This window comes from Phlebotomus argentipes, unplaced genomic scaffold (assembly GCF_947086385.1).
Source record: "Phlebotomus argentipes unplaced genomic scaffold, Phlebotomus argentipes genome assembly contig_24, whole genome shotgun sequence".
Classification (NCBI taxonomy): domain Eukaryota; kingdom Metazoa; phylum Arthropoda; class Insecta; order Diptera; family Psychodidae; genus Phlebotomus; species Phlebotomus argentipes.
The window spans coordinates 56436-83601 of NW_026776161.1; the positions used below are offsets into that span (position 1 = coordinate 56436).

Below are 27166 nucleotides of genomic sequence, written 5' to 3' on the forward strand. Positions count from 1 at the left end.
TTTTATTTATCAATTTTTCTTTTGGAAACATTTTTTTATTTTATTCAAATTTGATTATTTTGCACTTTTAACTTGGAAAAATAATCGTTTTTACATATTATATCAAATTTGTTTTTTCAATTTTACTTGGGAAAAATCATTTTATTAATCTTTTATTCAAAATTTGTTTTTTTCTTCAATTTTACTTGAAAAAACTTGTTTTTATATCCTTTTTATTCACAATTTTTATTATTTTCCAATATTTTAGCAAAAATCTTTTTTATATACTTTTTATTCAAAATTTGTTTATTTTTCAATTTTTCTTTGGAAAAATGATTTTTTTTTATTATTTTTTGATTCAAAATTTTATTATTTTTCAATTTTTCTTGGGAAAAAATAATTTTTTAATTCAAAATTTGATTATTTTTTCATTTTTTTGGCAAAAATCTTTTTTAATATTCTTTTTATTCAAAATTTGATTTTTTCTCATTTTTTTCTTTGGAAAAATATCTTTTATTATTATTTTTTATTCAGAATTAGATTATTTTTCAATTTTTTTGGGAAAAAATTTTTTTTAATTCAAAATTTGATGTTTTTTCAATTCTTTCTTTGGAATTTTTTTTTTATTATTATATTTGATTACAATTTTTCAATTTTACTTTGGAAAAGTAATCATTTTCTTTTTTAATTATTCTTGATTCAAAATTTGCTCAATTGATCGCCTTGTGATTCGCCCCTTGGGTGGAATTGAATAGATCTTTGAGCGGAGCTTTTTCCACTCTCTCGAGTGGAAATTTGTGGAGCAGCAAAAAGTATGAAAGCGAGAAAGGCGACTTCCAACGGGTTCTTCTGATTATGATAGTTCTGGACTCTCTCTCTAGTTAATTTCAGGGGTTTTGGGGTGCTGGGGAGGGGGTGGGAGTTATGTTGTTTGAATCCCAAAGCTCAAATATCGCCAACATAGTGTGCTAAAGCAAATAATAAGCGCACAACGCCATTTATGCTGTTAAACTGCAAATTTTCCGAAATGTTTTATGGCAAATTTTACGATTTTCTTCCACTCTCTTAATAGGGAAAAACCCTAGCAAAAATTCACCCTTTAACCCAAAGCCACATGTGAAAGAAGCTGGAGTTATTCGGAGAATGCCAAGGGGCAAATAAACAAGGGGCGATTTTTAAGGAAACTTTTAATGTTGTCTAATCAAATAATCAATTATTTGAGTAAAATAATAAAAAAATGATTATTTTCTGAAATCAAATTGAACAATAATCAAAATCATCAAATTCTGAATAAAATAATTTAAAAAAAAATTTATTTACGCAATTAAAATTGAAAAATAATCAAATTGTGAATTAAAGAATCAAAAAACGAATTTTTTCCAAAGTAAAATTGCAAAATAATCAAATTTTGAATAAAAATTAATAAAAAAGTAATTTTTTCCAAGTAAAATATAAAAAATAATCACATTTTAATCAAATATTCAGAAAATAATTAAAAATATTCAAAAAATAATCAAATTTTAATGAAATATTCAGAAGATAACCAAAAAATAATCAGAATTTTGCATAAAAAATCAATTTTTAATCAAATATTCACAGAAAAAATCAAAAATTAACCAGAATTTGTATAAAATAATAAATTTTAATAATAAATATTCAGAAAATAACCAAAAAATAACCAGAATTTGTATGAAATTGACCCCTTGGCGAATGCAAACACATTTATTGACTTGTTATCTCGTCCCATGGAAATGCCATGGAATTTCCCATGTTCTGCTCAATCTGCCGAGGATTTTCCACTCACCCGTCCCTCGTGAATCATCTCGTGTCCGTCCGGCTTGCACTCGTGCGATCGCACGATGTACGTGAGCTTGTGCTTCGCCAGGAAGGTCTTGGTGACGTCGGGTCCGAAGTAGGTTCCGGCGCCGCGCAGGGAATTCGGACGGCATCCGTCGTTGTGCTGCGGATCACTCCACAGGATGTCGAAGACCTGCAAAGAGCGTTTCTCCGTCCATCAATTTGTCCTTCTCAAGGACGAGAGATAATATTCACACAACTTCAGCAGTGCTTAAAATATGCATTTTCCTTTATTTTCTTCACCTTTTAATCGGAGAAATATTAAAAAAATAATCAAATTTTAATGAATTATTCTGAAAATAATAAAAAAAATATACAAAAATTGAATTAAATATTCAGAAAATATTCAAAATTTAATCACATATTAAAGAAAATTATCAAAAATATTCAAAAACTAAATATATTTTAATAAAATATACAGAAAATAATCAAAAAATTATCAGAATTTTGTGCGAAATTATCAAAATTTGAATTTAAAAAACAAATAAGTAAATAATTTAAAATTTTGAATGAAATATTAAAAAAAAATTATTATTCTTCCAAGTAAGATTGAATAAAAAATTAAAATAATCAAATTATGATTTAAATAATAAAAAAAGAGAATATTTTCTCAATTGAAATTTAAAAAAAATTTAATTTTTTATAAATAATCAAAGAAAAAATTATTTTCCCGAGTAAAATCACAAAAAAAAACACACAAAATAACCAAATTCTGAATAAAATAGTTGAAAAATGAATATTTTCTAAAACAAAAATTGAAAAAAATTATTGTTTTCCCAAATAAAATTACATAAAAAATCAAAATAACCAAATATTGAATAAAATAATCAATAAAATGAATATTTTCTCAAGAAAATATTGAAAAATAATTATATTTTGAATAAAATAATCAAAGAAAAAATTCAAAATTCAATAATCAAATTAAAAAAAAATTATCAATTGCAAGACTTTGAATTGATCAAAAATTGCCACTGAAATCCTGCGATATATTTTGAGGAGGAAAATCAACAGATGGAAATTGTGGGCGGAAAAGTGTGACTTCGATGGAATTCCCAAAGAGGATTTGAGCCAACTTCCTCCGTCATTGATGGCTTTGCCAGAAATCTGTCAATTAGGCGTGAAAGGCGGAAAATCTCTGTCTTCCTCTGTCGCTTAAAGGACTGCAGGAAGTTTTCAAGTCAATATTGATTCTATGAGAACTCGACTGTGTCTGTGCGACTCACAATTATTCCTCCCAAGGGGCGAATCACAAGGCGCGATTCTTGAGGAAACTTAAAATTTTCTCTAAGCAAATAATCAAATTATTTCAGTGAAATAGTTTTAAAAAATGTTTATTTTTCCAATCAAAATTGAAAAATTATCAAATTTTGAATAAAATAATTTAAAAAAATGAATTTTTTCCAATAATAAATAAAATTAGAATAAAAACTAATTTAAAAAATGATTATTTTCCAAAGAAAAAATTAAAAAATTAAAAAAATTTTTAAAACATGTTTTTTTTTCAATTAAAATTGAAAAATTATCAAATTTTAAATTAAATAATCAAAAAATGATTTTTTTGCACTGTAAAATTGCAAAAAATTGAAAAAAATAAATTCTGAATAAAAACTAATAAAAAAAATTATTATTTTCCAAGTACAATTAAAAAATTATCAAATTTTATATTAAGGAACTTAAAAAAAATTTTTCTCGAGATAAAATTGAAAAAAATCAAATTTTGAAAAAAAATAATTAAAAAATAATTTTTTTCCAAGAAAAATGGAAAAAATCAAAGTTTGAATTAAATATTTAAAAAAAAATTATTTTTCAAAGTACAATTTAAAAAATAATCAAAAAATAATCAAATTTTAATAAAATAATTTGAAAATATTAAGAAAATAATCAGAATTTGTATAGAATAATCAAATTCTGAACAAAATATTCAGAAAAATATCAAAAATTAATTAAATATTTTTGAAATATTCAGAAAATAAACAGAATTTGTATAAAATAAACATTTTGTAATAAATATTAAGAAAATAATTTCAAAATAATGAGAATTTGTGTGAAAAAAATCAAGTTTTTAAATCAAATATTCAGAAAAGTATCAAAAATAATCAAATTTTATTAAATAATCAAAATTTGTGTGAAAAAAATCAAATATTGAATAAAATATTCAGGAAAATATCAAAGAATAATCAAAATTTGCGTAATAATCACAAACTTAAAGGTGTCAATTGGCGAGTGATTGACCCCTTGATTTCTTCCTTAACGAGAGACTCCTATAAACTCTCTCTCTCTCCCCTTAAACTTCTCTCTCTCTGTGTGACATTTTCATGTTAATGGCACTTTCCTCGAGGGCGTTTGATCACTAAAACTTTGACACAGAGTTGCAAAAGAGTTTATTGCAACAGTTGCAAGTATAATATTTTAACGTACAGTAAACAAAGGACTTTTCTACACAATTTTCATCCTACGCGCAAAACTTTCCACAGTCAAACTTCGAAGTTTGATATAATTTTAATTGGGGCATTTTGTGAGCGAAGCCCATGAAAGCATTGATGAGCTGAATTGAGAATATTTGGCGCGTGAAATGCAATATTCCTCATGTAAGCTTCCGTGCCCAAGGGGGAGATATTCTGACCGGAAGTAGTGTACAGCTTGAAAGGAAGTGTTTTGAAATGAAAGTGGCAAAATATATTGGAATATTTGCACTGAAAAAGCTTCCATTTCAACCAAATTGAAGCATTTTCCCACTAAATTTTGCTTAAAATCAATTTTATCGCCTTTTTGAGGTTATGTTATTGATTTGAAACACTTTCTGGCGCTTAAAAAACCCTCAAAATTGTCAAATTTGTATGTAAACTTAGAATTTTTCTGTTTTCCCTTGATTTGTGTTCAAAATAATTTAATATTGGTTGAGAAAATGCTTTGAAGTTCAATTATAACCTCAAAAATAATGGTTTTTTCGCAATTTGTGCTTTAAAAGTGACAAATTTAACCACAATTTCTTGTTGAAATTTTTTTTATATTAGCTTTTTTCACTCATTTTCAGATTCAGAAGGGTTAAAAATCAATTTTATTTCTTTTTTGAGGTTATGTTTAATTAAAAAATATATTAAATTATCAAATTTCTCTGTTTCTTGGCAGATTTGAGCATTTTTGTGCGCAAAAAACTTCAAATTGACTGAGAAAAAGCCTAAAAGTCAAACATAACCTCAAAAATATCACTTAAATTGCAGAAAATGTCTCTTTTTATTTTACAGGTTTTTTACTGCAAAAGCTTCCTTTTCAACAAATTGAGTATTTTTTCTTTACTAATTTTGCCCAAAAATCAATTTAATCCCTTTTTTGAGGTTATGTGATAAAAAAAACCCCTCAAAATCATCTAATTTGTGTTTAAACTGCAAATATTTCTCTTTTTCTCTGTAGATTTCAGCATTTCGGATCGAAAAAACGTCATATTGAATTGAGAAAAAGCTTAAAAGTATTGAAATGATTTCATAACCTCAAAAAAATCGACTTTCAGACTAGAAAAGTGTTTCTTTGGGTTATTTTTCGCGGTTTTTTCGTAGAAACATTGACAAATTTCACAATATTTACTCATTTTCAAGGTTTGGAGGGATTTAAATTAGTCGTAGAAGAATTTTCTAAGCAGATTTCATAACCTCACAATTTGATTCAATTGTGAAAAAGTCCAGAATTGAGTGTGAAAAACAGTTGATGGAGTGGAAAAAGCGATGGAAAATGCATTTTTAAGGGCGCTAAGAAGTGCTTTGGAAGTGTTGAAGATTCTGCAGAGGAATTGTGGCAGTGTTTAGCCGTATTATCTCCCCCTTGATATATTGTGTCTCTCTGCTATATTATCTCCCAATCGCGTGTTAAATATCCGCCAACGCAGAGCTTCACTGGTGTGTGAGAATTCTCTGGAAATGTCAGTGTGGCTGAGCGTGGAAAATGCCGCAATTCGACGGGTGCCGTGAAGACTATCAAAAGTCAAAATTATTTTTTTCCCATGAAAATTGAAAAATAATCAAATTTTGTATAAAATAATTAGAAAAATTATTATTTTTCTAAGTAAAATTGAAAAATAATCGAATTTTGAGAAAATAATTAAAAAAAAAAAGATTTTCCAAAGTAAAATTGAAAAAAAATCAAAATTATCAAAATATGATTTAAATAATAAAGAAAAAATTATTATTTTCTCAACTAAGATTGAAAAAAAAATCTAATTTTTATTAAATAATCAAAGAAAAAAATATTTCCCCGTTTAAAATCACAAAAAAAAACACAAAATGACCAAATTCTGAATAAAATAGTCAAAAAATCAATATTTTCTCAAACAAAAATTGAAAAATTTTGAAAAAAAAAATTTATTTTCCCAAATAAAATGACAAAAAATCAAAAAACCCAATTATTGAATGAAAAAATAAAAAAATGAATATTTTCTCAAGAAAATTTTGAAAAATAATTATATTTTGAATAAAATAATCACAAAATAATCAAATTCTTATGAAATATTCAGAAAATAATCAAAAAATAATCAAATTTAAAAAAAAACGACTTTTAACAGTTTTCGATTCACCCGTCGAATTGTTGTAATTAAAATTCAACTCGCCGCGCGACCCAATAATGGGCTCACGAGAGTCACGAGGGAAAAGCATGAACTCACTTGCTTCCACTCCACGCGGTCGATCATGTCCGCGCCCGGCGCGCCGCCCTCCATGATGGGCGGCCGCAGGAGCGACGCGTACTTGCCGCGGTCCAGGCTCTTCACCAGATCCAGATCCGTGGAGTCGGAGATGCCGCCGTGCACCACCAGCACGCGATTGTTCACGATGGTGCCCAGCGGCAGCCATCTGTACACGCCCTCGATCATCTTCAGCAGCCGCTCGGCGTTGTGCTTGTACTTCTGGTGCACCTCGCGGATGAAACCGTATCTGAAGGCATTCAGTGGATTTCTTAACATCTTCAAATAATCTCAAATCAATCAATATTTGGAAGGAAGACAAATTTATGGGGCTAAAAGTCGATGGAAATCGACTCGATGGACTTTTGCAGAAAAACCCCTTGGGATTCCTGCAGGGAAGTCAGTGCCTCTTTTCAATGGTTTTCCAGTGGACTTTCCTGCAGGAATTCCACAGGAAAATCAATTGAAAATCCTCCAAGGATTGAAAGAACCCAAAACGATGGATTTTCAATGGATTTTTCTGTAGGAATCCCACAGAAAAGTCAATTGAAAGTCCTCCAAGGATTAATTGGACACAAAACGATGGATTTTCAGTGGATATTTGCCAGGAATCCCGCAGGAAAGTCAATTGAAAATAATTTTTTTTTCGGTTTTTTTTTATTTAAAATTAAATTATTTTTCAATTTTATTTAGAAAAATAATCTTTTTTTAATTATTTTATTGAGAATTAAATAATTTTTCAATTTTACTCGCAAAAATATTATTTTTTCAATTATTTTTTATTCAAAATTATAACTATTTTTTAAATTTTACTTAGGAAAATAATTTTTTTGGTTATTTTATTCAAAATTAAATTATTTTTCAATTTTATTTAGAAAAATAATCTTTTTTAAATTATTTTATTGAGAATTAAATAATTTTTCAATTTTACTCGCAAAAATATTATTTTTTCAATTATTTTTTATTCAAAATTATAACTATTTTTTAAATGTTACCTAGGAAAATAATTTTTTTTGATTATTTTATTCAAAATTAAATTATTTTTCAAATTTATTTGGGAAAATAATTTTTTTCCGGTTTTTTTATTCAAAATTAAATAATTTTTCAATTTTATTTAGAAAAATAATCATTTTTTATATTATTTTATTGAGAATTAAATTATTTTCCTATTTTACTCGCAAAAATATTCATTTTTAAATTACTTTTTATTCAAAATTTGATTATTTTTCAATTTGTCTTGGGAAAATAATCATTTTTTGATTATTTTCCTCAAATATTTGATTGATTTGCCCCTTGTGCAGAGTAAAGCACAAGCTCAGCCTTACCTGGCGTTCATCACGGAGTCCTCGTGATTGCCACGGTTGAGGAACACGCCGCCGGGATAGACGAGGAGGCAGGCGAGCAGGAGGAGAAACACTTCCAGACTCTTCTTCCCACGGTCCACAAAGTCTCCATTGAACACATAGGGATTTTCGGGCGATGGAAGTCCATTCTGCAGACGAACAAAAGAGAGACCATTTGGAATTATCCATCAGGTGATATGTATATATGTACATCTGTCACAGGACAATTGTTCTTCGTCGCCAAAGCGCCATGACGATGATAAATCGCGAAGGGTGAGAAAACTTCATGTCACACATAAATATTTATACAGCCAGAGGAAATATCACTGGAAGTTTTGCCCGGCAATAAAAATATCAATGGAATTGCTCCCAAAGCCCCAAACGGGGACTCAGCAAGCGAGAGATAGAGAGAGACAAGGGGGAGATAATACAGTCCAGAAGTGGTGTACAAGTTCAGCAGGAGTATTTAAGAAGTGGAAGTGTTGAAAAACCTTCAAAATTTCATTCCTAATCATCAAAATTCACTGAATTTCCTTCGATTTTCATGCAGAAACAAACGAAATAATCTTTTTTCTAGGTTATGTAGACGAATTAAGGACAGATTTAGCAAATAATTCGCATTCTAGAAAGTAAATTCTTCTTAAAATAATCTTTTGCAAGAAAATAACAGTGTTTTTTTTTATCTTTTGATGCCAAAATACACTGCAAATTGTGTTTAGATCGAACATAACCTCAAAAACAGTCAATTTTACTTGAAAAATGCTAATTTAGAAAGCTTTTTGTTACAATTATGACTCTGGAACAGCAGTTTTAAGTTCATTAGCAGATCTAGAATGTTTTCAATCTGAATTTTTAAAGATCTTTCAGTGACATTTTGAGGTTATGGTCGGAAAAGACACACAAAAAAGCGATTTTAAGTGAATTCTGACACAAATATCGAATGGAAACTTAATACAACATAATCTTTTCTTTGAATTGGACTCTTTTAATGCCAAGAATGCCCTAAATTGTGCTAAGATCGAACATAACCTTAAAATTATCATCTTTTTGGACAATTTTGTCATAAATTCACATAAATTCTGCTAGTCTTTGGCAGAATTAAGCATTTGCAAACGATTTACAGTGATTTTTTGATCTTTTGATGCCAAGAAACACAGAAAATTGTGCTAAGATCGAACATAACCTCAAAAATTGTCATTTACAAAGCTTTTTCGGGAAATTTTGACTCTGAATAAGTATTTCTTTCTTTGAAAATGAGTAAATATAGTGAAATATCTCAATGTTTCTACGAAAAAAACCGCGAAAAATAACCCAAAGAAATACTTTTCTAGTCTGAAATTCGATATTTTTTGAGGTTATGAAATCATTTCAATACTTTTAAGCTTTTTCTCAATTCAATATGACGTTTTTTCGATCCGAAATGCTGAAATCTACAGAGAAAAAGAGAAAAATTCTCTGTTTAAACAGAAATTTGATGATTTTGAAGGTTATTTTATAACATAACCTAAAAACAAAGCGATCAAATTCAATTTTCTAGACAAAGATATAAGAAAAATGCCACCATTTGGTTGAAACAGAAGCTTTTGCAGTGCAAATATTCTTGTACAGTGAAAACCGCGAACATAACCTAGAAAAAGAGACATTTTTCTTCAATTTAAGTGATATTTTTGAGGTTATGTTTGACTTTTAGGCTTTTTCTCAATCAATATGAAGTTTTTTCCGCACAAAAATGCTCAAATCTGTCAAGAAATAGTGAAATTTGATAATTTAATCTGTTTTGCAAGTTAAACATAACCTCAAAAAAGCGATAAAAGTGATTTTTAAGCTAAATTTAGTGGGAAAATGCCTGAATTTGGTTGAATTGGAAGCTTAAGACCACAAATTTCTCATTTTCAAGAAGTGTTCAGGCAAGTTTGGAAGTGTTGAAGGCATATTATCTCCCCCTTGGAGAGCGAAAGCGAGAGAGAGAGAGAGAGCTTTACCGCCACCCCACAAAAAGATGCGATCGAGGGACTTGAAATGTGGACGGAGGATTTTCGAGAGTCCAGCAAGCAAATCCTCCACTCAAGAAGTGGAAAATGGTGGATTTTATGGCTGTCACTTTGCTGAAACGATGTTGCTTTTTTTCTTTACAACGACACGACAAGACAAATGCACTCAGAAGAAGCGGTCTTTGAGTTTCACATGATACATATGTATGTACAGTTACTCCAAATTAAATAGAGCCACCCTGGGAATTAGGGAATTCCTGCCATTGATATTTGTTTTTTGGGGTTTTACCAAGATTTCAACGAAACCGAGGTTGCAACGATCAGCCGTAATTGTATTAATAACCTTATTAACGTAACAACCAATTATTAATACAGTGAAATTGAAAAATAATCAGATTTTAAATAAAATTAATAATCAAAAATTGAATATTTTCCCAAGTAAGATTGAAAAGAATTAAAAAAATCAAATTTTGAATAAAAAAAACCAAAATAAAAGAATTTTTTACCATGTAAAATTACATAATAATCAAATTCTGAATATAAAGATTAAAAAAAAATTATTATTTTCCCACGTAAAATTGAAAAAATGATCAAATTCTGTATTAAATAATAAAAAAATGTTTTTTTTTTAAATTAATCAATGATTTTTGAATTATGTTCAAAATGTGAATTAATATTCAGAAAGAAATTTAAAAAAAAACCGGAATTTGTATAAAATAATCAATTTTTTAATGAAATATTCAGAAAATATTCAAAAATTATCAGAATTTGAACAAAAAAAAAACAATTTTCAATTAAATATACAGAAAATAATCAAAACTTTGTATGAAATATTTAAAATTTCAATTAAAATCACAAATAATTCAAAAATAAACAGAATTTGTATGAAAAAAAAACAATTTTTAATCAAATATTCAGGAAAACAATAAAAAAAATCTAAATTTTCCATAAAATAATATAAATTTAAATTAAAATCGCTAATAATTAAAAAAAAATAGGGGTAAGTGGGGCAGCTTCAGATTCAAAATGCTGTTCCAACTTTAGGATTTTTTCTTGAAAAATCGGCTGAATATATTGAAATGATCACAACGCTCAAATAAACTCTCGTCTATTGAGCTTCAGAAAATGCCTTTCATTGAGCATTAAAACTGATCCTTTTTCCTCTAAAAGAGGAATGAAAATAATATTGTAATTTATCTGAAACTGCCCCGCACGGGGATGTTTCGGATTGCTCTGGGGCAGCTTCAGATTTTCACTTATATTTACCATAAATTCCATTGTGGAATTGTAGAATCGCGGACAAATGATCACTTTGATATCTCTTCTACGCACTGAAACTGTTTAATTCCCTAAAAATCGCCTTTAAAGTACTATTTTCGCGACTTTTCTGGACCCTTGCACGGACTGTCAAAATGTCTGAGCGAAAAGCAAGTTGCCCGTCATTTTTCCTGTATCGCAACGCCACCATGCGTGAGTGGTGGCAACTTCAGTGCCACCACAAATCAAATCAGTGCAAATCAGTGTTTTTCGCGTGTATTTTCTCACTTTTCCACTAAGAAGTCGTTTAACGTGATGAAGCAATGCAGCACAGAACGGCACTTTGTGAAAAATCTTCAATATTTGCCACAAGAAAATTTCGACCGTGATGTTGCGTCAGACTGTCAGAGCGCGCTGTTGTCAGTCCGTGGCGATCCGAAACTGCCCCGTGTGCAGTGTTTGTGCATTTTCCACCACCCACTGAAAAGGCCGTGCCAAGGAGGAAAAGTTCGGGCACATTTAGAATCTCTACTTAACTCTCAATAACCTTTGATTGTGTTTCACGCGAATTGTGGCTTTTTTAATGGAGAAAACACGCAATCAATTCGGCAGCAAAATTCTAGTTTGTGAGTGATTTTCAATTTTCACTTATTTTATCTAAACAGTAAATCAAATCCTGTGCAAATTTTCGTCAATTGTAGTCCTTAAGGACTACAAACATTGTGTGAAGACCAGGAATTTATTCATGTAAAAATCACTGAGAAAATTAAGAAATCTGAAGCTGCCCCAATCTGAAGCTGCCCCATTTACCCCTAATCAGAATCCTAATCAAAATTTGAATTAAAATCACAAATAATAAAACATAATAAAAATTTGTATGAAAAAAAACATTTCTTAATCAAATAAGGAAAACAATAAAAAATATTCAAAAATCATCAGAATTTGTTTGAAATAATCAAAATTTGAATTAAATATTCAGAAAATATTCAAAAAATTTAAAAAAAAAACAGAATTTGTATAAAATATTCAAAATTTGAATTAAAATCACAGATAATTAAAAAATAATCGGAATTTGTATGGAAAAAAAACTATTTTTATGAAATATTTAGAAAATATTAAAAAAAATAATTTTTAATTAAAAATTTTAGGAAAACAATGAAATAATAATGAAAAATAATCAAAAAATAATCAGAATTTGTATAAAATAAACAATTTAAATAATTTTTTACTTGAACTGTATTAAAATAATGAAAATATCCTGAACTTTGTGAAAATTGCTTTAAAGAATTCAGTGCTAAAAATATATAGAAACAGAAAAAATTCCCGCTCATCAAAAATGCTGTTCCAACTTTAGGATTTTTTCTTGAAAAATCGACTAAATATATTGAAATGATCACAACGCTCAAATAAACTCTCGTCTATTGAGCTTCAGAAAATGCCTTTCATTGGGCATTAAAACTGATCCTTTTTCCTCTAAAGGAGAATGAAAATAATATTGTAATTAATCTGAAACTGCCCCGCACGGGGATGTTTCGGATTGCTCTGGGGCAGTTTCAGATTTTCACTTATATTTACCATAAATTCCATTGTGGAATTGTAGAATCGCGGACAAATGATCACTTTGGTTTCTAATCTACACACTGAAACTGTTTATTTCGCTAAAAATCGCCTTTAAATTAATATTTTCGCGACTTTTCTGGACCCTTGCACGCACTGTCAAAATGTCTGAGCGAAAAGCAAGTTGCCCGTCATTTTTCCTGTGTCGCAACGCCACCATGCGTGAGTGGTGGCAACTTCAGTGCCACCACAAATCAAATCAGTGCAAATCAGTGTTTTTCGCGTGTATTTTCTCACTTTTCCACTAAGAAGTCGTTTAACGTGATGAAGCAATGCAGCACAGAACGGCACTTTGTGAAAAATCTTCAATATTTGCCACAAGAAAATTTCGACCGTGATGTTGCGTCATTCTGTCAGAGCGCGCTGTTGTCAGTCCGTGGCGATCCGAAACTGCCCCGTGTGCAGTGTTTGTGCATTTTCCACCACCCACTGAAAAGGCCGTGCCAAGGAGGAAAAGTTCGGGCACATTTAGAATCTCTACTTAACTCTCAAAAACCTTTGATTGTGTTTCACGCGAATTGTGGCTTTTTTAATGGAGAAAACACGCAATCAATTCGGCAGCAAAATTCTAGTTTGTGAGTGATTTTCAATTTTCACTTATTTTATCTAAACAGTAAAGGAAAATCCTGTGCAAATTTTCGTCAATTGTAGTCCTTAAGGACTACAAACATTGTGTGAAGACCAGGAATTTATTCATGTAAAAATCTCTGAGAAAATTAAGAAATCTGAAGCTGCCCCAATCTGAAGCTGCCCCATTTACCCCTTATATAGAAACAGAAAAAATTCCCGAAATTTTTGCTATTAAAGCACAAAATACAACAATATTCGACAGCGGGAAATATTCAACCCTCAAAACTAAGTAAATATATATATATAGCTTGAAGTAGAAAATGTGGAAGTGTGTGAAGTGAAGTGGAAACATTTGAGCGCCTCTTGAGTGTGTAAATTCTCGGATTACACTTTCAAGCATTTACTTTGAGTGGATTTCTTTCAGCCAACTTTCAATGGCGAATGTTTGCATTTGTGTGTCCCTTCGAAGCTCCTTTTCCTCCTTCTTCTTCTTCTTCTTCTTCTTCTTTGCCTCTTGTGCGACCCTCTGTTTGCAGACTGCACACAGTTTGTGTGCTCTGGCGCTTCTGAGCCGCATGAAGAGGAGCTTAATTGTGTCATTTCATAGCAAAAGAAATGCGCAACTTTTCCTCTGCTGCGGCGCCCAAGGGGCAAATCACAAGGCGACTGTTGAGGACATTTAATTAAATAATCAATTAATTGAGTAAAATGATTTTTTTTAATTGATTCTCCCAAGTAAAAATTACAAAAAAATCCAAATAATAAAAATCTGAATTAAATAATAAAAAAATTATTATTTTTCAAAGTAAAATTGAAAAATAATAATAAAAACCGCTTTTAAATTAGATAATAAAAAAATTGAATATTTTTCCAAGTAAAATTGAAAAATAATCAAATTTTCAATTTAATAATTAGCAAAAAAATATTTTTAAAGGAAAATTGAAAAAATAATTAAATTTTGAATAGAAAATAATAAAAATTGATTATTTTCCCAAATGAAATTGAAAAATAATTTTAAAAAATGATTTTTCCAAAGTAAAATTGAAAAATAATAAAAAAAAGCGCTTTTAAATTAGATAATAAAAAAATTGAATATTTTTCCAAGTAAAATTGAAAAATAATCAAATTTTCAATTTAATAATTAGCAAAAAAATATTTTTAAAGGAAAATTGAAAAAATAATTAAATTTTGAATAGAAAATAATAAAAATTGATTATTTTCCCAAATGAAATTGAAAAATAATTTTAAAAAATGATTTTTCCAAAGTAAAATTGAAAAATAATAAAAAAAAGCGCTTTTAAATTAGATAATAAAAAAATTGAATATTTTTCCAAGTAAAATTGAAAAATAATCAAATTTTCAATTTAATAATTAGCAAAAAAATATTTTTAAAGGAAAATTGAAAAAATAATTAAATTTTGAATAGAAAATAATAAAAATTGATTATTTTCCCAAATGAAATTGAAAAATAATTTTAAAAAATGATTTTTCCAAAGTAAAATTGAAAAATAATAAAAAAAAAACCCAACTTTTCAATGAAAAAAAATTGAACATTTTCCCAAGTAAAATTGAGGAAAAACACAAATTCTAAAATAAATAATTGAAAAAAAAAATTTATTTTCTCAAGGAAAATTGAAAAATAATTTTAAAAAAATGAATATTTTTCCCAGTAAAATTTGAGAAATAATCAAAATTATAAGATTCAAAATTAAATAATTAAAAAATTATTATTTTCACAAGAAAAGAAATACAAAAAATTCAAATTCTGAATTAAAAATTAAAAAAATCTTTTTTTTTTTCAATCAATCTTTTAGAATATTCCAAATATTCACAATTATCCAATTATATTCAATATTTGATTAAATATTCAGAAAATAATCAAAAATCATCAGAATTTTGTTTAAAATAATCAATTTTGATTGAATATTTAGAAAAGAATTTAAAAATAATCAAAATTTCTATAAAATAATCAATTTTGATTGAATATTCGGGAAAAAATCAAAAAATAATCAGAATTTGAATAAAATAATCAATTTTTAATTAAATATTCAGAAAATAATCAAAAAATAATCAGAATTTCTATAAATTAATCATTTTTTAATGAAATATCCAGGAAAAAATCAAAAATAAACAGAATTTTGTATAATTTAATCTTTTTTTAAACAAATATTCAAAAAATAAATAGAATTTGCATAGAAAAATAGAAATTTGAATTAAAAACTCCAATTAATAATAATCACAAAGTTAATGGTCTCAACTTGCGCGAGTGATTAGCCCCTTGGCTGTGCCATAATTTATCAAATGACTTCTTTTTACTGCACAGCATCAAGATAAGGAAATGTGTGTGTGTTTGTCCTTTAAGTTCATCGTCTCAGCAATGAGTTTTGCAATTTATATCGATTTCGCGTTTGTCTCCAATTTCACAACGGATATTAAAAGCTCCAACTCCAAGGCGTTCGCCAATCGTCTGACTCTAAACAGTGCCACCCAATTGAAGTGAAACACACAAACATATTCTTCATGAATAGCTAATGGCGAAGCATTCAGCTGAGAGAGAATAAAGTACAATTTCACCCAAGAATTCCTCATGCATTTGTGCTTTTTTTGGTGTGCCGCCAAGACAAAATCCAACATTTGCCCGCGAGGATCGAAACGTTATTCAATATTTACGCACGAGAAGACGATTTCCGTCCATTTAGTGGTTTTTCTCTTTGCCACCCACGAAAACGAGGGCGTTTATGGGGCAGAATGTGAGACGAATGCGGCATATTTTCAGTCGGTTGGGAATTTATGAATTGTGCGGCTTTTTTGGGGGGCGGCGGGCGGCGGCGGCGGCGGCAGTGAAATTACATTAATTTCACCCCAAACCATTTTTCACAAATTCAATATCAATTCAAATACGCTTCGCAGCTTAGTACAACATTATTTACACTCATCGTGAAAGTTAAACACGCGCATCGCACGACACATCTGACAATGTGAGGCAATTGTACTCGCGTGATGTTCGCCTGAGGGTGGAGAAGTTCATAAATTCTCCAGTGGAGAACAGAAATTATGGTATCCAAATGGAATTTTGCTGCTGAAACACTAGAATTACCAGAACTGATCAATTATGGAGGGGAAACTCTATGAAGTTTCATAGTTAATAATTTAATCAAGGGGGAGATAATATGGTTCAGAAGTGTTTAGAAGTGGAAGTGGCAAAATTTATTAGAATATTTGCACTGAAAAACCTTCCATTTCAACTAAATTGAGACTTTTTCCTAATAATTTTGCTTAAAAATCAATTTTATCGCTTTTTTGAGGTTATGTTTAACTTGCAAAACAGATTAAATTGTCAAATTTCTCTGTTTCTTGACAGATTTGAGCATTTTTGTGCGCAAAAAACTTCATATTGATTGAGAAAAAGCCTAAAAATCAAACATAACCTCAAAAATATCACTTAAATTGCAATAAAATGTCTCTTTTCCTTGGTTATTTTTGCGGTTTTCACCGCAAAAGCTTCCGTTTCTACAAATTAAAGCTTTTTATTTAATTATTTTGCCTAGAAAAATCAATTTGATTGCTTTTTTGAGGTTATGTGATAAAATTACCTTCAAAATCATCAAATTTCTGTTTAAACAGAGAACTTTTCTCTTTTTCTCTGTAGATTTCACCATTTCGGATCGAAAAAACGTCATATTGAATTGAGAAAAAGCCTAAAAGTATTGAAATGATTTCATAACCTCACAAAATATCGAATTTCAGACCAGAAAAGTGTTTCTTCAGGTTATTTTTCGCGGTTTTTTCGTAGAAACATTGAGATATTTCGCTATATTTACTCATTTTCAAGGTTTGGAGGGATTTAAATTAGTCGTAGAAGAATTTTCTAAGTAGATTTCATAACCTCACAATTTGATTCTATTGTGAAAAAGTCCAGAATTGAGTGTGAGAAACAGTTGATTTGTGTTTAAACTGAGAATTCTTCTCTTTTCTTGTCAAAATTAGGCATTTGCGTTCGAAAAAACTTAAGATTATGTTAGAAAACAGCTTAAAAGTCAATCATAACCTCAAAAATGTCTCAGAGAATTCTCTTTTCTTCATTATTTTCACGATTTGTGCTCTAAAATGGCAAATTCAACTTCATTATTTAGTGGAAACATTGTGATATGCGCCATTTTTAGTCATTTCCAAGTCTAAAACATATTTTTAGGCAAAATTCATAACCTCACAATTTATTCTGAACTTTTTTTCCAAGCATTTCAGCTCAATTTTGATTTATAATAGATTATTATTTGCCATATTTGACTTAAAAATATTACTGAATTAGTTTCTTTTACGGATTCTTTTTTGATATCTCAATGTAATTTATAGGTTATGTTTCAATCAACATGAAAAAGTGCGATTGAACATTAAATAACATCAAAATATCTGCTGGAAATGTCAAATATTTCTTAAAAATCTTGTTTCTCTGTAAGTTTTCAAGACGCATTAAAGTAAAAATGGCGTCTTTTCTAAGTCAAAAACTCCTAAATTTGAGGTTATAATATTTTAGGCGAGTGGAAAAAGTGTAAAGAGTTCGGAAAACGTGTAGAAAATAAGGAAAATATATGTTTAAATCACTGCTGATGTTCTGAAAGTGTCAAGAAGGTATGTAGAGATTTCAGTCATATTATCTCCCCCTTTGAATTTACCACAAATGTCATGACAGAAAGAATAAAGTTAATTAAAACATAATTGACATTCCTCAAGGCATGTTATTGTTGAATGTATAGTAGTTAACAATTTTCTGAGATTATTCTAAGAAATTAGATTGTATCTATATGGCTTCAAGATGCTGTCCTCTGACATTCCCATGGAAAATTGTAGGAAATTCGTGCAGAATTCCACAGACATTTCTTAAGACACGAGAATTCTTGTTGCAAATCACGCAAAAAATCATGTTTCCCTACAATTAAAGAAATTTGAAAGTGTTTTTCTAGTTTACTTTAGAGCAAAGACTTAAATTTTAAAAATGACTTTAATATTTCAGTAAAAATTCTCAGATATCAAATAAAAATTTACAGAAAATCATATAGATTACACTAAAATTAAACTGAGAGCTTTATTTTCAGCCACAAAACCACCACAGTTGTGGTTTGTTATATACAAATATTTTCGCATTTCCACCAATTTTGTTCTCATTTCCGTCATATAGGGGTAAGTGGGGCAGCTTCAGATTCAAAATGCTGTTCCAACTTTAGGATTTTTTCTTGAAAAATCGGCTGAATATATTGAAATGATCACAACGCTCAAATAAACTCTCGTCTATTGAGCTTCAGAAAATGCCTTTCATTGGGCATTAAAACTGATCCTTTTTCCTCTAAAGGAGAATGAAAATAATATTGTAATTTATCTGAAACTGCCCCGCACGGGGATGTTTCGGATTGCTCTGGGGCAGTTTCAGATTTTCACTGATATTTACCATAAATTCCATTGTGGAATTGTAGAATCGCGGACAAATGATCACTTTGATATCTATTCTACGCACTGAAACTGTTTATTTCGCTAAAAATCGCCTTTAAAGTAATATTTTCGCGACTTTTCTGGACCCTTGCACGCACTGTCAAAATGTCTGAGCGAAAAGCAAGTTGCCCGTCATTTTTCCTGTGTCGCAACGCCACCATGCGTGAGTGGTGGCAACTTCAGTGCCGCCAAAGTTCAAATGTGCAATTATGATTGATTTTCGCGTGTATTTTCTCACTTTTCCACTAAGAAGTCGTTTAACGTGATGAAGCAATGCAGCACAGAACGGCACTTTGTGAAAAATCTTCAATATTTGCCACAAGAAAATTTCGACCGTGATGTTGCGTCAGACTGTCAGAGCGCGCTGTTGTCAGTCCGTGGCGATCCGAAACTGCCCCGTGTGCAGTGTTTGTGCATTTTCCACCACCCACTGAAAAGGCCGTGCCAAGGAGGAAAAGTTCGGGCATATTTAGAATCTCTACTTAATTCTCAATAACCTTTGATTGTGTTTCACGCGAATTGTGGCTTTTTTAATGGAGAAAACACGCAATCAATTCGGCAGCAAAATTCTAGTTTGTGAGTGATTTTCAATTTTCACTTATTTTATCTAAACAGTAAAGGAAATCCTGTGCAAATTTTCGTCAATTGTAGTCCTTAAGGACTACAAACATTGTGTGAAAACCAGGAATTTATTCATGTGAAAATCTCCGAGAAAATTAAGAAATCTGAAGCTGCCCCAATCTGAAGCTGCCCCATTTACCCCTAAATAATCAATAAATTGACTGTGATAAGCACAATGAGCAATGCATTACAAAATGAAGCTCTAAAAAGCTCTCTAAATACCATATATTGGTTGGTGCATTAAAATTGATTAGCTGCATTTGTGTGGGGTTGTGCATTTTGGGGGTGAATTACATTTTTCCGCTTTCCTCGCGCCACCAAATTAGCACCATTTGCTGAATTTTTTGAAATTATTTTATTCAAAAATTGATTATTTTTCAATTTTAATTGGGAAAATAAAAAATTTTTAAATTATTTTAATCATAATTTTATTTATTTTTTATTTCTCAATTTTTTATTCAGAAAAAAACATTTTTAAAAGAATTTCATTCAAAATTTGATGTTTTTTTTCAATTTTTCTTGAGAAAATAATCGTTTTTTAAATTATTTAATTCAGAATTTTATTATTTTGTTTATTTTTCAATTTTACTGGGGAAAATAAACATTTTTTTGAAAATATTTTATTCAAAATTTGATTTTTTTTTCAATTTCAATTGGGAAAATATTAATTTTCAAGATTATTTTATTCGGAATTTGATTATTTTGATTATTTTTCATTTTTTTATTCTGAAAATAAACATTTTTGAAATAATTTTATTCAGAATTTGATAATTTTGATAATTTTTTCAATTTTAATTGGGAAAATTAACATTTTTAAAAGAATTTTTTCAAAATTAAATTATTTTTCAATTTTTCTTGAGAAAACAATAATTTTTAAATCATTTTCTTCAAATAATTGGATTATTTGATTAGAAAACATGAAGTTTTTTTTTGAAAAATCACCCTGTTTATTTGCCCCTTGGCGCCAGCACAACATGGTCATATCTTGTGCATCTATTTATTAAGAATCTCTTTGACGTTGAAATGCTTGTGCAAAATTTCTCTGCGTATTTTCATTCACTGACTTTCAACAAGGAGGGTTGAAATTTATTTGTCAGCAAGTTCTTTTCACCGTGCCGTGGAGGGTGTCTTCCCTCTCTCTCTCTCTCTCCCTCTCTGAATGGCTTGAGACTCTCAAGCTCGCAAGCGATGAGGTCACTTGAGCTGACAAACTATCAATTGAGAAAAAGAGTGGAGGAAAAAATCGAAACATGCGCTGAGAAAGAATCACGACTATAAATTTCTTCACGTTTCCTCAATCAAATGTCTTTGGACAAGAGAAGAAGAGGGTTTGAGAAGTCGTCAGAGGGTTGATAATATAGATTTTCAGTGCCACATTTTCATTCAAGATCAAGAGATATCTTGGAAAATAGAGAAAATAGACTTGAAAATGACGGACTCGAGAATTCTGTGCAGAGTTTTTAGAGGAAAAAATAAGATAAGGAAACAGAAAAATGTATTTTAAGTGTCAAATTGTTAGTTAAAAAAATTATTATAAAAAATTATTATTTTTCCAAAGTACAATTGAAAAATAATCGAATTATGAATAAAATAATTTAAAAAATGTTTATTTTCCGAATAAAAAATTGAAAAAAAAATCAAAATAATAAAATTATGAATAAAATTATTTCAAAAACTAAAATTTTTCCAAATAAAATTAAAAAATAATCAAATTCTGAATAAAATAATTTTAAAAATTTTTATTTTCTGAATAAAAAATTGAAAAATAATCAAATTCTGAACAAAAAAAAATTAAAAAAAAAATGTTTTTTCTCAATTAAAATTGAAAAATAATCAAAATATGAATTTAAAAAATTTTTAAAATGTTTTTTCCCAATAAAAATTGAAAAAAATCAAATTCCTCAATTAAAAACTTAAAAAAATTATTTTCCCAAAAAAATTTAAAAATAATCAAGTTCTAAATAAAAAAAAAACCAAAAAATGATTAATTTCCCAATTGAAATTGAAAACTAATTAAAATAATCAAATTCTAAATTAAATAATCACAAAAAATAATAATTTTCAATCAATTAATTCACAATTACCTATCTAGGTATATTGATTATTTTTCAATTTTAATTGGAAAAATAAAAATTTTTAAAAAATTTTTCAAAATTTGGTTTTTTTTCAATTCGACTTGGAAAAATAATAATTTTTTATTATTTTTCAATGAAAATTTGATTATTTTTCAATCTTACTTGGGAAAAATATTTTTTTTTTATTATTTTGAAGTAAAAATTTGTTTTATTTTCTAATTTTTCTTGAAAAATAATTATTTTTTTAATAAAAATTTGAATATTTTTTAATTTTTACTTGGGAAAAAATCTTTTTTTTAATCTTTTTTTAAATCTTTTTTTGGGGGATTCTGAATAATTTGATTTTTCAAAAACTTTTTCTAATTTTAGTTTGGAAAAAATTTATATTTTGATTATTTGATTGAAAATTTCATTATTTTTCAATTTTTCTAGAAAACTATTTGTTTTTAAATTATTTTATTTAATTATATATATTTATATATATATATATATATATATATTATGTTTGAGTCAAAATTTGTTTATTTTCTAATTTTTCCTGAAAAATAATCATTTTTTATTAATTTTTATTAAAAATTTGATTATCTTTCAATTTTACTTGGGAAAATAAACTTTTTAAATTTTTTTCTGAAGAATTCTGAAGAATTCGATTTTTTAAAATTTATTTATTTTTAATTTCACTTCGAAAAAAATCATTTTTTGATTATTTGTTTCAAAATTTTATTGTTTTTAATAATTTTACTTGGTAAAATAATCTTTTTTCTTGAATATTTCATTTGAGAATGTTAAATTTCCTCAGCAATCGCCCCTTGAGATTTGCTTCTTTCTATTTTTCCCTTCTCATGTAGGGGTAAGTGGGGCAGCTTCAGATTCAAAATGCTGTTCCAACTTTAGGATTTTTTCTTGAAAAATCGGCTGAATATATTGAAATGATCACAACGCTCAAATAAACTCTCGTCTATTGAGCTTCAGAAAATGCCTTTCATTGGGCATTAAAACTGATCCTTTTTCCTCTAAAGGAGAATGAAAATAATATTGTAAATAATCTGAAACTGCCCCGCACGGGGATGTTTCGGATTGCTCTGGGGCAGCTTCAGATTTTCACTGATATTTACCATAAATTCCATTGTGGAATTGTAGAATCGCGAACAAATGATCACTTTGGTTTCTAATCTACGCACTGAAACTGTTTATTTCGCTAAAAATCGCCTTTAAAGTAATATTTTCGCGACTTTTCTGGACCCTTGCACGCACTGTCAAAATTTCTGAGCGAAAAGCAAGTTGCCCGTCATTTTTCCTGTGTCGCAACGCCACCATGCGTGAGTGGTGGCAACTTCAGTGCCACCACAAATCAAATCAGTGCAAATCAGAGATTTTCGCGTGTATTTTCTCACTTTTCCACTAAGAAGTCGTTTAACGTGATGAAGCAATGCAGCACAGAACGGCACTTTGTGAAAAACTTCAATATTTGCCACAAGAAAATTTCGACCGTGATGTTGCGTCATTCTGTCAGAGCGCGCTGTTGTCAGTCCGTGGCGATCCGAAACTGCCCCGTGTGCAGTGTTTGTGCATTTTCCACCACCCACTGAAAAGGCCGTGCCAAGGAGGAAAAGTTCGGGCATATTTAGAATCTCTACTTAATTCTCAATAACCTTTGATTGTGTTTCACGCGAATTGTGGCTTTTTTAATGGAGAAAACACGCAATCAATTCGGCAGCAAAATTCTAGTTTGTGAGTGATTTTCAATTTTCACTTATTTTATCTAAACAGTAAAGGAAATCCTGTGCAAATTTTCGTCAATTGTAGTCCTTAAGGACTACAAACATTGTGTGAAAACCAGGAATTTATTCATGTGAAAATCTCCGAGAAAATTAAGAAATCTGAAGCTGCCCCAATCTGAAGCTGCCCCATTTACCCCTACACAAATTTCTCCACATGTCAGAACAACTCTTTCACGGCACACACGAACAGCCATAAATAATGCTGATGATGGAAAATTTTATAGGTTTTCAATTAAAATCCGTGGAAATTTCACCCCTTCTTTCGTGGTTGATTCTCGATAGCGTCAAATGAGAAAAGGGGCGATAAATGTTTCACCGCATCCATTCTGGTGGAAAATGCTCGCGCTGCAACAAAAAAAAAAACCCGTCGAGAAGAGCAAAAATCAATTTTCTCCTCCCTTCTGACTGACCTCTTCTTCGCCACTTTTCCTCCTCAGCCACACACACACAGCCACAGTTTCGTGTCTGCAAATGAGATGTTTGGACAGGCAGAGAAATTCCCTGTGAAATTGAGCCGCTGCACAAATGCACATGACAACCCAAGGGGGAGATATTATGGGCAAAAGTTATGTACAATTCACTAGAAGTATTTCTGAATTTTATTCAAATTTTATTATTCATTCATAACAAAAATTTGGATTATTTTTTTGATTATTTTCTCTGAATATTTTATCACATTTTCAATATAAATTGAATAATTGTGAATATTCTGAAATTCATTGATTGAAAAATATCTTTTTTTTAATATTTGATTCAAAATTTGAATTTTTTAAATTTTAGTTTGGAAAAATTCTTTTTTTGTTATTTGACTCAAAATTTCATTATTTTTCAATTTTACTTGGGAAACATAATTTTTTTTTAATTTCTTATTCGAAATTAACTTATTTATATTTTTTCTTGAGAAATAATTATTTTTAATTAATCTTTATTGAAAATTAGATTATTTTTCAGTCAAAATTTGTTTTTTTTTCAAATTTTTCTTGAAAAATAATTATTTTTTAATAATTTTTATTAAAAATTAGATTATTTTTCCATTTTACTTGGGAAAAAGTCTTTTTTTTTATTTTTTTCTTGAGAATTCTGAAGAATTTGATTTTTTAAAAATTTTTTTTTGTAATTTTAGTTTGGAAAAAATTTATTTATTTTTATTATTTGATTAAAAATTTCATTATTTTTCAATTTTTCTTGGGAAAAAAATCATTTTTTTATAATTTTTTGCTCAAATTTCAATTTTTTTCAATTTTTCTAGAAAACTATTTGTTTTTAAATTATTTTATATTCAAAATTAAATTATTTTCTCAATTTTACTTGGGAAAAATATATATTTTTTTTTTATAATTTTTGAGTCAAAATTTGTTTATTTTTTAATTTTACTTGGGATAAAAATCTTTTTTTTAAATCTTTTCTTAAGAAGTCTGAAGAGTTTGATTTAAAAAAAATTTTTTTGTTATTTTAGTTTGGAAAAAATTCATTTTTTGATTATTTTTCAATTTCACTTGGGAAAACAATAATTTTTCCTGTTATTTCACTCAAATAATTGGATTATTAAGTCTCCTCAATGCATTAATGAATAAGAGGAGGGGGGGGTTGGGGTGGGGGGTTGTGCTCACCTTATGGAAAATGACGAGGAGATCATCGAGCTTGCCGTGCAGGTCGCCGCAGATGGTGACTTGCTTGGAGATGGCCGTGGAGGCCTGATTGAGATTTGGCAGGCGTTTGAGGCGCGCCTTGGCGTCGCGCAGAATTCCCGCCACGTACTTTGGGTGGAGGCGGTTGTACTTCTTCTTCCGGAACAGATCTATCATCGCATCCAAGTCCCTCTTCGTCAGCGGAAAGGCGATGTGCGGGCCGCGGTAGGTCATCTTCTCCGGTCCACTGATTCCCTCCTCCGCCAACTCATCCGACTCATCGGAGAACTTCATGTCGATCGCCTCCGTGGACGACGACCTGGACGTGTCGCACGAATCCAACTGTTTCGACATCGTGTCCGGGATGTGCGTCAGCAGGGCATTGAAGAAGTTGTACAACTGCGAAGAAGGAGTTGCAAGAAAACAGATTTCTCTCAGCACAAATACATATTATGCCGGCAAAAGTCACATAATTCCAAGGGGCTGTTAATGTGGGTTTTGAGTGCCACAATATCTCGCATCGCGACTGCATTTCGGCTGTGATTTTGACTGTATTTTTTACTGCATTTTGACTGCAATTTTGGCTACATTTTGAGTGCAATTTTTAGTTAAATTTGACTGTAATTTTGACTGCAATTTTTACTGCATTTTGATTGCAATTTTGACTGGAATTTTATCTGCATTTTGACTGTAATTTTGATCTATTTCGACTGGAATTTTGACTGAAATATTGATTGCTTTTTGACTGTAATTTTTACCCTATTTTGACTATAATTTCGACCTTATTTTGACTGTATTTTTTACTGCATTTTGACTGCAATTTTGGCTACATTTTGACTGCAATTTTGACTTAAATTTGACTGTAATTTTGACTGCAATTTTGACTACAGTTTTGACCCTTTTTTGACTGTAATTTCCAATGCATTTCGACTGGAATTTTGACTGAAATATTGATTGCTTTTTGACTGTAATTTTAACCTTATTTTGACTATAATTTCGACCTTATTTTGACTGTATTTTTTACTGCATTTTGACTGCAATTTTGGCTACATTTTGACTGCAATTTTGACTTAAATTTGACTGTAATTTTGACTGCAATTTTGGCTACAGTTTTGACCCTTTTTTGACTGTAATTTCCAATGCATTTCGACTGTAATTTTGATCTATTTCGACTGGAATTTTGACTGAAATATTGATTGCTTTTTGACTGTAATTTTAACCTTATTTTGACTATAATTTCGACCTTATTTTGACTGTATTTTTTACTGCATTTTGACTGCAATTTTGGCTACATTTTGACTGCAATTTTGACTTAAATTTGACTGTAATTTTGACTGCAATTTTGGCTACAGTTTTGCCTTTTTTGACTGTAATTCCAATGCATTTCGACTGTAATTTTGATCTATTTCGACTGAATTTGAGAAATTTGATTGCTTTTGAGTAATTTTAACCTTATTTTGACTATAATTTCGACCTATTTTGACTGTATTTTTTACTGCATTTGACTGAATTTTGGCTACATTTGACTGCAATTTTGACTTAAATTTGACTGTAATTTTGACTGCAATTTTGGCTACAGTTTTGACCCTTTTTTGACTGTAATTTCCAATGCATTTCGACTGTAATTTTGATCTATTTCGACTGGAATTTTGACTGAAATATTGATTGCTTTTTGACTGTAATTTTAACCTTATTTTGACTATAATTTCGACCTTATTTTGACTGTATTTTTTACTGCATTTTGACTGCAATTTTGGCTACATTTTGACTGCAATTTTGACTTAAATTTGACTGTAATTTTGACTGCAATTTTGACTACAGTTTTGACCCTTTTTTGACTGTAATTTCCAATGCATTTCGACTGTAATTTTGATCTATTTCGACTGGAATTTTGACTGAAATATTGATTGCTTTTTGACTGTAATTTTAACCTTATTTTGACTATAATTTCGACCTTATTTTGACTGTATTTTTTACTGCATTTTGACTGCAATTTTGGCTACATTTTGACTGCAATTTTGACTTAAATTTGACTGTAATTTTGACTGCAATTTTGACTACAGTTTTGACCCTTTTTTGACTGTAATTTCCAATGCATTTCGACTGTAATTTTGATCTATTTCGACTGGAATTTTGACTGAAATATTGATTGCTTTTTGACTGTAATTTTTACCCTATTTTGACTATAATTTCGACCTTATTTTGACTGTATTTTTTACTGCATTTTGACTGCAATTTTGGCTACATTTTGACTGCAATTTTGACTTAAATTTGACTGTAATTTTGACTGCAAT

General features: G+C 29.2%; 1 protein-coding gene across 1 annotated transcript in view; it reads right to left on the bottom strand.

Moving 5' to 3' along the window:
• Positions 1-27166, bottom strand: part of LOC132262734 (serine/threonine-protein phosphatase rdgC) — a 65005-nt gene that overhangs the window by 11572 nt on the left and 26267 nt on the right. Inside the window, exons 3-6 of the mRNA XM_059762108.1 lie at positions 24855-25271; positions 7831-7997; positions 6488-6755; positions 1784-1969 (exon numbers count right to left, since the gene is read on the bottom strand). Coding sequence (XP_059618091.1) covers positions 1784-1969; positions 6488-6755; positions 7831-7997; positions 24855-25271 — 1038 coding nt within the window. The remainder of the gene's footprint in view (positions 1-1783; positions 1970-6487; positions 6756-7830; positions 7998-24854; positions 25272-27166) is intronic.